At 56.5% G+C, this 13,288-nt stretch overlaps 7 protein-coding genes across 7 annotated transcripts; 4 read left to right on the top strand and 3 right to left on the bottom strand.

The window, feature by feature from the left end:
- Nucleotides 1-3,251: 3,251 nt before the first annotated feature.
- Nucleotides 3,252-4,427, top strand: VTJ04DRAFT_6325 (uncharacterized protein; the record flags this gene model as incomplete). The annotated part of the gene is made up of 1 exon (XM_069364533.1): nt 3,252-4,427. One exon carries the CDS (start codon nt 3,252-3,254, stop codon nt 4,425-4,427), a length of 1,176 nt encoding a protein of 391 aa, XP_069218350.1.
- Nucleotides 4,428-4,435: 8 nt separating this feature from the next.
- On the bottom strand, nt 4,436-4,733 carry VTJ04DRAFT_6324 (uncharacterized protein; the record flags this gene model as incomplete). Its single annotated transcript, XM_069364532.1, has 2 exons — nt 4,436-4,649; nt 4,714-4,733. The coding sequence occupies 2 exons, from the start codon at nt 4,731-4,733 to the stop codon at nt 4,436-4,438; spliced, it is 234 nt and encodes a 77-aa protein (XP_069218349.1).
- Nucleotides 4,734-5,491: 758 nt separating this feature from the next.
- Nucleotides 5,492-7,058, top strand: VTJ04DRAFT_6323 (uncharacterized protein; the record flags this gene model as incomplete). Its single annotated transcript, XM_069364531.1, has 3 exons — nt 5,492-5,502; nt 5,644-5,726; nt 5,809-7,058. The coding sequence occupies 3 exons, from the start codon at nt 5,492-5,494 to the stop codon at nt 7,056-7,058; spliced, it is 1,344 nt and encodes a 447-aa protein (XP_069218348.1).
- A 464-nt stretch (nt 7,059-7,522) lies between these two features.
- Nucleotides 7,523-8,977, top strand: VTJ04DRAFT_6322 (uncharacterized protein; the record flags this gene model as incomplete). Its single annotated transcript, XM_069364530.1, has 3 exons — nt 7,523-7,685; nt 7,742-7,770; nt 7,844-8,977. 3 exons carry the CDS (start codon nt 7,523-7,525, stop codon nt 8,975-8,977), a joined length of 1,326 nt encoding a protein of 441 aa, XP_069218347.1.
- Nucleotides 8,978-10,016: 1,039 nt separating this feature from the next.
- VTJ04DRAFT_6321 (40S ribosomal protein uS14) lies at nt 10,017-10,453 on the bottom strand (the record flags this gene model as incomplete). Its single annotated transcript, XM_069364529.1, has 2 exons — nt 10,017-10,233; nt 10,392-10,453. 2 exons carry the CDS (start codon nt 10,451-10,453, stop codon nt 10,017-10,019), a joined length of 279 nt encoding a protein of 92 aa, XP_069218346.1.
- A 527-nt stretch (nt 10,454-10,980) lies between these two features.
- Nucleotides 10,981-12,166, top strand: VTJ04DRAFT_6320 (uncharacterized protein; the record flags this gene model as incomplete). The annotated part of the gene is made up of 2 exons (XM_069364528.1): nt 10,981-11,494; nt 11,553-12,166. 2 exons carry the CDS (start codon nt 10,981-10,983, stop codon nt 12,164-12,166), a joined length of 1,128 nt encoding a protein of 375 aa, XP_069218345.1.
- Nucleotides 12,167-12,526: 360 nt separating this feature from the next.
- On the bottom strand, nt 12,527-12,858 carry VTJ04DRAFT_6319 (uncharacterized protein; the record flags this gene model as incomplete). The annotated part of the gene is made up of 3 exons (XM_069364526.1): nt 12,527-12,606; nt 12,659-12,761; nt 12,820-12,858. 3 exons carry the CDS (start codon nt 12,856-12,858, stop codon nt 12,527-12,529), a joined length of 222 nt encoding a protein of 73 aa, XP_069218344.1.
- Nucleotides 12,859-13,288: the final 430 nt, after the last annotated feature.

Here is a 13,288-nt window from a genome sequence, read left to right as displayed (position 1 = left end):
CACGACAGCCAGAGAGACGCAGGGAAGAGCCAATGGCGGGGCATCCAGAACCCGTGGGGAAGGGAAAGATCTGAAGTGACCGGGGGGGGAGATCTCGGCGGCATGTGGAGCAAACCCATGCAACGGCGTGGTGTGAGATGCAGGACGCACAGCTGGCGCAGGAGCAGGACAATTTTTGGTGACAGGGAAAGGGAAAAGGCAAAAAATGAGGAAACCAGGCCAGGGTGGATGGAAGGGAAGTGGGGCACGTCCAAAAATTCACGCCCCGCCTTTTCTTGGGATCCGCCAGACCCCACAAACCGCCAAGCGCTGACTGGCTCGTCACTGGCTGCTCGTTCCCCTGTTTTTTGGTCGAACCCCTGCAACCAGCCCTCGGATGGGGTTGACCAACCCTGGCCGCATCGGCCGAGCCTCTTGTTTTTTTTTCTCTTTCGATTCCATCAGTTGCAGACAGGCGGATGCAACCCTCGTCAACGGAAACCATCTCGAGACCGAGAACCTGTACTGGAAGCGAACAAACAACCAAGGAGAATCAATACTACCTCTGGCAACTGGAGCATTGGAAAACACAGCCCAGATACTACCTACACCACGCATACCGTAGGTTCTATAACTTAATTCACTCACTTTATGGAGTATTACGGTACCTGAGGACTCATGTATTCAGGCGTAGTACCTATTAGCGCTCCGCTTCACCATCTCACCTGCATGCAACAAGTGTTCTTGTCTGGCTGCAATCCGCAGGTGGACCAGAGTTTCAGTTGGGTGCACCCCAAAAGTGTCTCGTTTTGCGACCCGCCGCCGTCTCTCCAGCCAATGCACCAGCGCATTGTCGAAACAGGGAGCCAAGGAGACAAGGTCGGCCTCGGTGTCTCGATGAACAAGCACTCTAACCTCCCCATGCCCGGCCGATTCTCCGGCTGTCTCCAGCTCTGAAGCACGCATTGTATAGTGGGTGCGTGCCTAACCACTAGCATTACCCCTATGTTTAACCTGGGTACTTGAGGTAACTATGGTCAAACTCAGACAAGGTCAAGACAGGGCAATCTGCCACGTTCCTGGCTGACTGCATCGAAACACCAACAAAGGCTCTGAAAGGTGCGGATGATATTCGCAATGTCCCTCGGCCCACTTCCGTGCCAGGGCGATCGGAGCCACTCCAGCGATGGAGTGGTTGTGTGTCGTTACGGGCGGAGATGGCCCATTCAACCCGCGGCGCACGGCACAGACTCCTCTGATATTTTGGTGGGTGTTCCGCGGGATTTCAGGCCAGCAGGGGAATCTGACGTTCACTTCACCCTGTGCGCGCGGGTCAAGTGAACGCACCAAGTGGAAAAGCATCAGGCCGAGCCGAGCCCGAACCAGACCCAGGCCCGTTGCTGGCGTCTGCAGCTGGCCACCACGCCGTCCTGCGGGGGCTCGAACCAGAGCCATTCCCATCAGTCCATCTAGTAGTACTCTGTACGGAGTAGTGTCCGTTGGTCGCTGTCCGTCCACATTTCGCTCCTTCATCAGAGTGACCTGCCACACTTGGTGTACACTATAGTACAAACTCCCTACGGAGGACCTGGACGTACTCCGTACGATGCGAGATTCGTCTCCCAGTCCTGCCTCTCTTCCCATCCCATTGCCGCCTCATCCCTGACAAAGACACCCCATCCATGACATGCCATGCTGGATAGGCATGGGATTGTCTTCGATGCCCATGGCTGCAACCCGACGTCTTTTCACTTGTGGTTGCCTCTGTACTCTGGAAGTATACCCCTCGCCCCACAACCTGGAACCCGCCTTCTCGGACACCCACCCGTTCGCGCACGCTGGCTGGCTGCTGTGTCGACTGCCAGCCCGTTTCTATCACACCCCCTGGTGTTGTCCTTGTTGTGTGGGTCTCAAGAAAGAATCATCCCTGGAAGGAGGCTTGCGCCCTCGCCCCGCGGTCCGGGCCAGCAGGTTCCCCTTCTTTTCAGAACCAAACGTTAACGCTAGCGCTAACGCTGCGGCGCCCAGGCCACATCCGACAGGGGGAGGCAGCTCAGGTCTCGCGTTCGCGAGAAGCTCGCTACGGAGTAGTTACTGGACTCCTGGTGGCACCCCAGGCATCACAGCCGCACACGGGCAGAGACACCAGAGAAGCAGAGCAGCCTTTGCGCGCTCCACTCCACATTGGCATGCCCTCGCGCCCAAGCTCTTTGCTGAGAAAGGAAGGACACTCCAGCACCAAGGCCCGTTTCTTCATCACAACCGCCTCAGGGTCAGTGTCAAGACCACAGGAGATTGTCGATCCTGGGATTCAAAATTTCTGTTCGTGTTGTGCTGATCTCAAAACTTGTCGCTGGCTGTCTTTCGCGACCTTTCCAGGTTGCTCCCATTCCCGCCTCGTCCTCCACTGCCTCCACACTTGGCCGCCCACTCTTCCCGACATCTGTCCCCAATCCCTCGATTCCTCATGTCCAGCATCACCACACCATCCGCAACCAGCAACAAATGTTACCTACCAACCATCGGCCCGCCCACCGTCCATAATGGGGTTTGCTGTTGACTCTGACACGAAGGAGCAAGTACCTGTTGTCCCTGTAACCTTGTTTCCCACCCCTCCATCGGTGCTGCTCCCGCCCATCCACCTCATGGTTCCACCCGGGGCCTTGCAGCAGAGAGAGATGTCACTTTCACCCTTCACCATTGAGCATGTGCGAAGGGTACGTACTGCCGTACTTTCCACTTTCGGTAATGCAGACCCAGAACAACCGCCAGAAAGCTTTCTCCAGACCCGTTCCCCGTCCCCGTCCCCGTCCAGCCTAGGGTCAGGCAGGCTAATGAACCCCCTGCAAGCGCAGATGACGCGGGCCTTCCCCCCTTCGACGGCCCCAAAGTCATGGAACAAGCTCCGTTGACAGGGCCAAGCCGGGCTCACCTGGCATGCCAGTGCGGTAACATGATCCCGTTTCTCGGTTGACATGGCTATTGATGAATGTGTGACTTGCCTCCCTCTTCTCCGAGCCATACCCGGCCAGGGAGACCCATTCATACATATCACATCTCGGGATTTCTCTTATAGTTCTCCCCCCTCAACATGGTTTTTGTTTTTCAGGGGGGGAGTCAATTTGAATCAACTTTATATCCAAAGACCTGAGTGCCGTTCATCTCATCACGACCAACTCCTATCTATTTACTTATACCATCAATCCAAGGTGGATGGTTCTCCAGCAGCCCAACTTTCACCGACCCATACCTAGGTTTTGGACGCTGTCATCATGATGCCATCACTTCTTACCACCGGGGTTGGGGCCCCTTACAACCACGCTTCCAGTAACGCCTATGCCGTCGACTCTATGCTCAACGAGCTTGCGAGGCAGCTTGCAAGCAACACACGGCGGTACTCAAGGACCTCCAACAGCCACCAGCGTACGGGGAGCGCCATGAAGATTTCCAAGCCGGGCAGTGCCAACAACAGCCCAAGATCGACAACCATCCAGGCGAGGAGGAGGACATTGATCGGGGGACTTCATACACAGTCCCCAGCGCTGGAGCAACCACTACAGCAGCAGCCATCCCCAGCAGAAACTCCCTTCGAGTCGACACGTGCACGGAGCAATACGACCAGGGCACCTCGTCCCGTCAGCTGGCATCCTTCGTCGTCTCAACAATCTCTGTTCTTCCAGGACAGCACCAGCAACACCATGATGCTCCCCTACTCGGCTTACGATCTCGAGGCCTTGGCGACCCTGTCCCCTTACCCACCGACACCTATGGTGTACTCGGGGTATGCCTCCCCCGTCGAGTCTTTCTCGCCGCTCTCTTTGCCCTACTCGAATTTCTCGCAATCCATGTGTTCTCCCATGAGCCAGCCGCTCCCGACGCCGCAGCAACAGCCCCAGCAGGTGCAACAGCAACCATCGCCTTATACGATCCCCTGCTCGGCAAACTACGCATCTGGTGGACTGCTCTCGGAGGCCCCCTGCCTTCCACCGCCTCAGGTCGCTGATGAGGGCCTGTGCTGGGATTCATATGTTGCCAGCACTACCAGCTTCAACCGGCCCACCGCCCCGCCGACCCCTGACGACTTTGTTTGCAGCGTGGTTCCAAAGGAGCAACAGCACGAGTTCCAGCAGCAACAGACGGAACTCGCGGAGCAACCGAAGCAGGAGCAGGCACCCACCCAACAGCCGTGTCAGCCAGCGATCCACGACGATGAGGCTGATGAGGAGGAGGAGGGCGAGATCTTGTATGGCATGGGCCTTTATGACACGCCGGATCACAGCAAGGGATCCGTGGTGCTCTCCTTGCTTGGCGGCGCCAGGGACGAGGAGGATACGGGTAAGGGGCTCGGGCTCAAGCTGGAGGATGCCTGGGAGCCCCCGGCCAGTGACGATGAGGAAGAGGAGGAGGAAGGCGAGGAGGAGCAGGAGGAGGAGAAGAAGGATGAGTGAGGCTGGCCTCACTTCTCACAATCAACTGCATTAGACTTTTGGCATGCATCTAGCGCGGCGTTTTGGTTTATGGTTGGGCTCGGATTATTGCTTGAGGCGTACACATACACAAGGACACACGGGATCATGATAAAGAGCGGAAAAGACGTGGGCAACCATACGGGATCAAGGGTACTGTGAAGTATACAGAGGAAGTACGGAGTTGGAAGGCAACGGGGATTGCTACCAGATCAAGGTCCAGTTCCACAGACGGCCACGAAGAGACAATTCTGTACATAGAAGTCACATAAACATCAAGAAGTACATAAATTACAAATAATCCGCCTCCAAGGAATCCCCGTGCCGACGGGCTGATGAGTTGTGTGACATAAAAGAACTTCCCGTGGAAGCGACATGAGACCAAAAGTCCAGATGTTGTTGCTCCGTTTGTATACTACTACCTGGAATGAATCCTTTCTTCCACTGGCGAAATTGCAGGGTCGATGGATATAGCCCTTCACACAGAGCCCACCGTTCCCGAGCACTTACGATTCAAAATCGGGCAATGTACCTGACACTGGCTGGTTGCAACAGAGGGTACCTGTAAAAATGCATGAATGGATGGAATGGTTGCATCTTGATGATACTAAACTGTGGCTCATGCCCATTCTTCACAGTAGCGCACCGGCTGTACAAACAATACCCAGACGTCCGCGGCCCGAGGGAACGTTGTGCACAGTGAGATGAAAGTGAGATGAAGTGGTACAGCAGAAGTCAGTCCCCAAGCTTCTGCCCCGCATTGAACCTTTGGCCCCTGCCACCAACAAAGCCGTGGAAGTGCCCCTCCCCCTCAATCTGGGTTTTGAGCGCCGTTATCGGAACAAGAGGGGCAGTCGGCTAAGGTCAGGTACCCGGGCCGTGCCTGCTTGGGCCAAGCAATCACAGAAAACCATCAGAGTTAACAATTTTCTACCTGGTTGGACGTCGCACTTGGGGGAACGGGTTCGACCTTAGCAAGTGAAATTGGATTTCCATTTTCCATCACTTACCAGCGGAGCACTCCTGGAGCAGTCCTCCTGTTCAACATGTCTCAACAGTAATACTACCCTCCTCTTCTCTCGCTCTCTACCTACTGCAGCGCGAGCGTGATTCGTGTCGACGTCATGGCACATTGCTCTATTCATTGCTCGCGGAAGCACCCAGAGACAGATGGCTGACTGTAGCTCCTCTCATCTAGCAAGGTGCTTATGCTCGGTGCGGGCTTTGTTACCCGCCCAACGCTCGACATCCTCACCCAGGCCGGCATTCCCGTGACGGTTGGTACGAAGCACAACACCCGATGGGGGGAGGATCTCACTTGAGGAGGGAGGATAACTCACTGACACGCCACGTCCCCTCGCAGCATGCCGCACCCTCGCCACGGCCCAGCAACTCTCAGCCGGCATTGAGAATGCCTACCCCATCTCCCTCGATGTCACCAATGACGCAGCGTTGGACGCCGAGGTGGCCAAGCATGACTTGGTTATCAGCCTGATTCCCTACACCTTCCACGTTAACGTCATCAAGTCGGCCATCCGCAACAAGAAGCATGTCGTTACCACCAGCTACGTGTCTCCCGCCATGGCTGAGCTTGACGCCGAGGCCAAGGCTGCCGGCATCACTGTCATGAACGAGATCGGCCTCGACCCCGGCATCGACCACCTGTACGCAGTCAAGACTATTGACGAGGTGCACCGGGCCGGCGGCAAGATCCTCAGCTTCTTGTCGTATTGCGGTGGTCTGCCTGCCCCGGAGGACTCGGACAATCCGCTGGGCTACAAGTTCTCGTGGTCATCGCGCGGTGTGCTACTGGCCCTGCGCAACGCCGGCAAGTGGTGGCAGGACGGCAAAATCGTTGAGGTTTCGGGCAAGGATCTGATGAAGACTGCCCGCCCTTACTTCATCTATCCTGGCTTCGCTTTTGTCGCCTATCCCAACCGCGACTCGACAGCCTATAAGGAGCGTTACAATATCCCCGAAGCCCAGACAATCATCCGCGGCACTCTTCGCTACCAGGGGTTCCCGCAGTTCATCAAGGTCCTCGTCGACATCGGCTTCCTGGAGGACACTCCTTTGGACATCCTTTCACAGCCAGTCCCCTGGCGCGAGGCCACACGCGCGGTCCTGGGCGTCTCCTCGAGCGAGGCTGCCGACCTCGAGGCCACGGTCCTTGACCGCGCCACATTCGAGTCGGACGAGGACCGCAAGCGCATCCTCTCGGGCCTCCGCTGGATCGGCCTCTTTTCCGACGAGCCCATCACCCCCAAGGGCAACCCCCTTGATACTCTCTGCGCCACCCTCGAGCGCAAGATGCAATACGGCGAGGGCGAGCGGGATTTGGTCATGCTGCAACACAAGTTTGAGATTGAGCATGCCGACGGCACCCGCGAGACGCGCACCTCGACGCTGTGCGAGTACGGCGACCCCAAGGGCTACTCGGCCATGGCTAAGCTGGTCGGCGTGCCCTGCGCGGTTGCGGTCAAACAGGTGCTGAGCGGTCAGATCAAGGATCGGGGCGTCATCGCGCCGATGAGCACTCACATCACGACGCCGTTGATGGAGGAGCTGAAGGACAAGTACGGTATTACGATGGTGGAGAAGACCATTTCATAAGGGATGGATTGGCGAGGTAGATGCGGTATAAATACCTAAGGTAGGTGATAGGATAGACAAAAAAAGGTGCTAGTTGGGAAGAAATGTACCGTATTCTCGCAGTATGATGTGTGAAGCATTTCAATTTCGCGTCCTGAGCATCAAGATATTCAATCTCGGGCATGCTGCATGCATATTCCGTTTTTGCCCGGATCCGGGTTGGGGTTCGGACCTGCCCACGAGTTCCATGTGTGGGCGATTGTACCGCAAACAAATGGCCCGTGCTCTTTGCATCCCGGTCCTTGGCGGGGTCGTTCCATGTTGCTCCAGTGTGCCGAACCTCAATTGCCCAAAATTTTCCACGTCGGAACTGGAAAACGCTCCGCCCAAATTCGCCGGTGACCTTGGTGACCGCTGTTGTTGATCCCGCATCTTCACTCCTCACGCCGTCCACTATCTCTGGTGCTCCGTGAGCGAACCTCAAGATGCCTGCCCTGCGGTCGTTCGCCCCGCTGCTGCGGACAGCGCGCCTCTCTCTCCAAGCTCAGAACCCGCTTGTAGCTCTCCAGCGCCAGAGCAAGACCCCCATCTTGAATTTTGCCCGGACATATGCCGTCTATGACCGCTCCAAGCCTCATGTCAACATCGGTATGCCCCCAATTGGCGTTTAGGAGCCAGTGCATTTGACTGACTCTGCATGCCAGGTACCATTGGTCACGTTGACCACGGCAAGGTCAGCCTATGCTTTCCCCTGGATGTAGTGCACCTGACATCACCTGGACTCCAAGCTGACCAGCTGTGCTCAGACCACCCTTTCTGCCGCTATCACCAAGAGGCAATCCGAGAAGGGCCTGGCCAGATTCCTTGACTATGGCTCTATTGACAAGGCGCCGGAGGAGCGGAAGCGTGGTATCACCATTTCGACTGCCCACCTCGAGTACTACACCGAGAACAGGCACTACTCGCACGTCGACTGCCCTGGCCACGCCGATTACATCAAGAACATGATCACTGGCGCTGCCGCCATGGACGGTGCTATCATCGTCGTCGCCGCCTCGGACGGCCAGATGCCCCAGACCCGTGAGCATTTGCTGCTGGCCCGTCAGGTCGGTGTGCAGAGGATTGTCGTGTTCGTCAACAAGGTCGACGTCATTGAGGACCCGGAGATGCTTGAGCTTGTCGAGATGGAGATGCGCGAGCTGCTCAGCCACTACGGTTTCGACGGCGAGAACACCCCGGTCATCATGGGCTCTGCCCTGTGCGCGCTTGAGAACAAGCGCCCCGAGATTGGCGAGCAGAAGATCGACGAGCTTCTCAAGGCTGTTGACGAGTGGATCCCGACCCCGCAGCGCCAGGTTGACAAGCCTTTCCTCATGTCCATTGAGGATGTTTTCTCGATTGGTGGCCGTGGCACCGTCGTCTCGGGTCGTGTTGAGCGCGGCATCCTGAGGCGCGAAGAGGATGTTGAGATTGTCGGCAAGACCAACGAGATCATCAAGACCAAGGTCACTGATATCGAGACCTTCAAGAAGTCGTGCGACGAGTCCCGCGCCGGCGACAACTCGGGTCTGCTCCTCCGTGGCGTCCGCCGCGAGGACCTCAAGCGTGGCATGGTTGTCGCCGCCCCCGGCACCGTCAAGGCTCATAAGAAGTTCCTCGTCTCGCTCTACGTCCTTAGCAAGGAGGAGGGCGGCCGTCACACCCCGTTCGGCGAGAACTTCCGTCCCCAGATGTTCGTCCGCTCCGCCGATGAGGCCTGCACCCTCACCTTCCCCGAGGGTACCGAGCACCCCGAGTCTAAGTTGGTCAACCCCGGCGACAACGTCGAGATGGTGGCCGAGACCCACCACCCCATCGCCCTGGAACCGGGTCTGCGTGTGACCGTCCGCGAAGGCAACAAGACGGTTGCCACCGGTATCGTTACCCGCATCATCGAGTAAAGGTGGGGTGGTTGAGATGGTGTACGATGTTGTGTAACTGAGGTCGGGTTGAAGGTAAAGAGGGATAGGTAGATGGGATAAAGATACCATTCGGTTCGGGCGGCGGTGGTGAGGCAATGGGTCAGGTTCCGATCTCCTTTCTCGGCTCACCGGCCGTGAATCCCAGGGCCGTAGCGGAAACCGTTGCGCCGCGTGGAGTCGGGCGATGTTGAAACTTGTCAGAAAAAAACTCGGGTACCATCATGTACAATATCATGTCAGGATCATGTATATGTTGGGGCGTTTGAGCCTGTACCTTCCCATCAGCATTCCATGATGGGGCCTCACCTGGCTTCGCCGCATGGCCCTAGGTGTGGGCGGCTCGCCTATATCTCCCCTCCTCTGTCTCTCCCATGTAGACCTGTCCTCGGACACATGTATTATAGACATATGCACGGCATAATGAAGATCATGACTGGGACAATCGAGTGTGCGGTTCAGGGAAGGAGACCAGTATAAGTTTGGGATTGGGGGATGGAGGCGTATGGATGGATGCGACATCCTTGGGCACGACGTAGACTTGCTGGCACATACGGGCGTCGACACAAGAAAATCATGAAGGGCAGGGGCCGAATGAAAGGAAAAGAAATCCCATTCCAAGCCTGGTACCATGATGAACTCCGAAATGCTGGGAAGAACGTGGGGAGGTCGGCGGCAACGTGTTCCCCCCGAGTTTCGTAATTGACAACTAACCATTGAACTTGCCTTCCCCTCAAGTTCGGCGCAAGACTCCATCCCTGAGGTTGGGTTGGTGTGCGCGCATAGCAGCAGGATCTGATTCCCAGTAGGAGAGGAAAGAGAAGAAACTGGGTATATTCCTTTTCCGTCTTTCTTCCCCCTTTTGTCCACCAGGACATACGTCCTCTGCTTTGGCTCTATGTTGCTCCACGTCCCCTGTCCATCATCCTCCTCCTCCACCGATCGCCACCACCTCCGAACTCCTCGCTTCGCAAGTTTGGCTTTGGTTGGAGAAATTGAATTACCGGTACTGTGTGGAAAATCATGTCAGAGAGGTGTTCCTGAGTTGTGGGATTGCAAAGTATGTCGGAAGATGTGACGGGAACGGAAGTTTTTCGAGGGACATGGTATGCATGCGGGGAGCGCGGGAAATGTGTACCTTGACGAAGCCAATGTCGGCGGCCTTCTCACGGAAGCACTGACGGCAGACGTTGAGGCCGTACTTGCGAATCAGACCGGCGGTGTGCTTGCAGACGCGGCTGTTATGAATCCCTCTTGTCAGCTCGGTGTTTTGGGTTTGGGATATTTCCCCGGAGTTCCTCTGTTCCAATTCCACAGCAGCATGCCCTTCTATCCTCCTCTTCCTCGTCTATCGCCTCTCTCGTCGCGGCTGAGATCGTGGGTGGTGCAGGCCTACCAGTGGCGGGAGCCCTTGCCGTAGTTGCGCGGGCGCGAGTTCCAGACGTTGTCGTGAGCCATTTTGACGGTTTTTTGAAGGTTTCTTTTGCGCGGAGGCAAAGATGTCGGATCCGAAGTCTGGGTTTGGCGTGACGGTCGTCGTGGAGTTGGAGTCTCGGGTCGGCCGAAATTTCAATCGCTCGGGCTGGCTGAGATGCTCGCCAAAATTTGGGTGAGGTGGGATGGATTTGTGCGGCCAAGGGCTTGTTGGTGGGGTGGCTTGTGCCGCTTTGTGGCTGGTGGACAGGGGCCCGCAGTGGCTTGGCAGTACCTGTGGGCTTATCTTATCAAAGCATGCCAGCAGGGATGCAGGTGGCTCGACCAAGGGGAAAGCTCCAAGGCATTTGGTGGGACAAACTGGCATCTTGGGCTCTGGTGGATTTCCAAGCAAGCCAACCTCGACATCTCACCTCCTCACCACACCGTTTCTTTTGCTCCAATCTGCCAGCAACCGTGCTGTTGGAGCTTTTCTTCCTTGCCTATATCTGCCGCCGATCTCCATTGACCTCCTCAGCGCTGTGGTTGACTGAGTGACGAGAACAATCGCCATGGTTCTTCTTAAGAGCTTCGTGCTCGCCAGCTTGGCCGCTGTGGCCACCGCCAAGTCGGCCGTCTTGGACCTCATTCCCGCCAACTTTGACAAGGTTGTCCTGAAGTCTGGCAAGCCGACACTTGTCGAGTTCTTCGCACCATGGTGCGGCCATTGCAAGAACCTCGCCCCCGTCTATGAGGAGCTTGGCCTAGCTTTCGAGTATGCCAAGGACAAAGTGCAGATCGCCAAGGTCGACGCCGACGCCGAGCGGGAACTCGGTAAGAAGTACGGCGTTCAGGGTTTCCCGACCATCAAATTCTTCGACGGCAAGAGTGACAAGCCGATTGAGTACAACGGCGGCCGGGACTTCGACTCCCTTGCGAACTTCATCACTGAGAAGACGGGCGTCCGGCCGAGGAAGAAGCAAGCCCCACCGAGTCATGTGGTCATCCTGAACGATTCCAACTTTAAGCAGCAGATTGGCGGCGACAAGCACGTTTTGGTGGCTTTCACCGCCCCGTGGTGCGGACGTATGTGGATTCTCTCTTGTATTGGGAACTTGGGGCCCAACACTAACAACCTGCTCAGACTGCAAGAAGCTTGCTCCAACATGGGAGACCCTCGCCGAGAACTTCCAGTACGAGACCAACATTGTCATCGCCAAGGTGGACGCCGACGCGCCGACTGGTAAGGCCACGGCGCAGGAGTACGGCGTTCAGGGCTACCCGACCATCAAGTTCTTCGCCGCCGGCAGCACCACCCCTGAGGACTACAAGGGCGGTCGTTCCGAGGAGGATTTCACCAAGTTCCTCAATGAGAAGACGGGCACACAGCGCGCGGCGGGCGGTGGCGTCACAGCCAAGGCTGGCACCGTCAAGGAGCTCGATGCCGTGGTCAAGAAGTTTGTCGCCGGCACCACCCCGCTGGCTGACGCCGCCGCTGAGGCCAAGAAGGTGGCTGAGGGGTTGACGGATAAGGTTCAGGCTGCTCATGCGCAGTACTATCTCCGTGTGTTCGAGAAGATTGAGAAGACCGAGGGTTATGCTGCCAAGGAGCTGGCTCGTCTGGAGGGTATCCTCAAGAAGGGCGGCCTTGCGCGACCCAAGCTTGACGAGTTGACCCGGAAGACGAACGTCCTCCGCACGTTCACCGGCGATCAAGAGTCGGATGACGAGAGCGGTGACGAGAAGGATGAGCTTTGAGCGACCGAGCAAGCAAGCGAAAGAAACGAGGTGTGAGAGTGGAGAGTAGCTGTAGGAAGGGGACGAGAGTTCGCGACTCAGGTTGGCTGACCTTGGCTGGTCCATCCAGTGAATCAACCACACATGTACACACAAAGTATCATAGGAACGCGTCCGGGCATGCACCATGATGTTTATTGAGAGTCAATAGTGTTTCGTCTGCCAGACAATTGCTGTCATAATTCCTCCAAGCATGCGGTTGTTCCATTTAGTATCCCATTCATTCATCCTGTTGACCTTTCCACCAACTCCTCAACTCCGGAATACCAACTGCCGCCCGCAATCTCTACCCTAGATCGCCATCCCTTACATGACTCTGTCCTACTTGGGTCCGTTGTTTTTCTCAGCGTTGGCTCTCAACTGTGCCTCTAGGTTGTCAAGGCGGCGAGACATCTCATCCACTGTTGTTTTCGTCAGCCGCGCATCGAGACAGGGTCGGGGTCTACTCCCTACTCTTGGCAAATATCTCGCTCGATACGCCAGCGAACTTGTTGGACAACGTGTTGAGCAGGTCGTCAAGCTGGGCGGCGAGCTCGTTACGCGCGTCCTCGCCTGTCTGTGACGGATGGTGAGCGAGTGAGGAAGAGGGTGAGTTCGGTGGAGGGCAAACTGACGCTTGGTGGAGTGTTGGGGGCATCGTTTTTGGAGGACATTATGGTCGGATAATGCAGGATAGTCCTTTGATCAAGTGATCTGGACGACGCGAGGCTTTACTTGAAAAAGGCAACGTCAAATCTTGGAAAGACAAACGAGTTGTTCTGGTGTTGTTCATATGAGACGTGGATCCTGGGGCGTTGCTTCCGAAGACTCTTGGCACTGTGTGCACCATGTTCGTTCACCCACACTGTGTCTGCTGCTCCCCTCGTGCAGTGCCGCCACTGTGGATCAGGCGGCTGCGGCTCCACCACTCCAGCGGAAACATTCCCAGGTTTCACGTTGAAGATGCAACGGTTCAACATCACCAAGCTCTCTTCACTAAACCGTCACCTACTCTGACCAGTCTTATCTTCAGGATCAAGAAGACCAGTTATCGACCATTAAGTTCTTATCGATGAGCTTTCGGCGCGTTGAGGTTCCCCGGTT

This window comes from Mycothermus thermophilus, assembly GCF_041956435.1.
Source record: "Mycothermus thermophilus strain CBS 625.91 unplaced genomic scaffold VTJ04scaffold_4, whole genome shotgun sequence".
Classification (NCBI taxonomy): Eukaryota; Fungi; Ascomycota; class Sordariomycetes; order Sordariales; family Chaetomiaceae; genus Mycothermus; species Mycothermus thermophilus.
The sequence above is the reverse complement of the archived record's forward strand: the minus strand, read 5'-3'. Positions and strand labels throughout refer to the sequence as shown.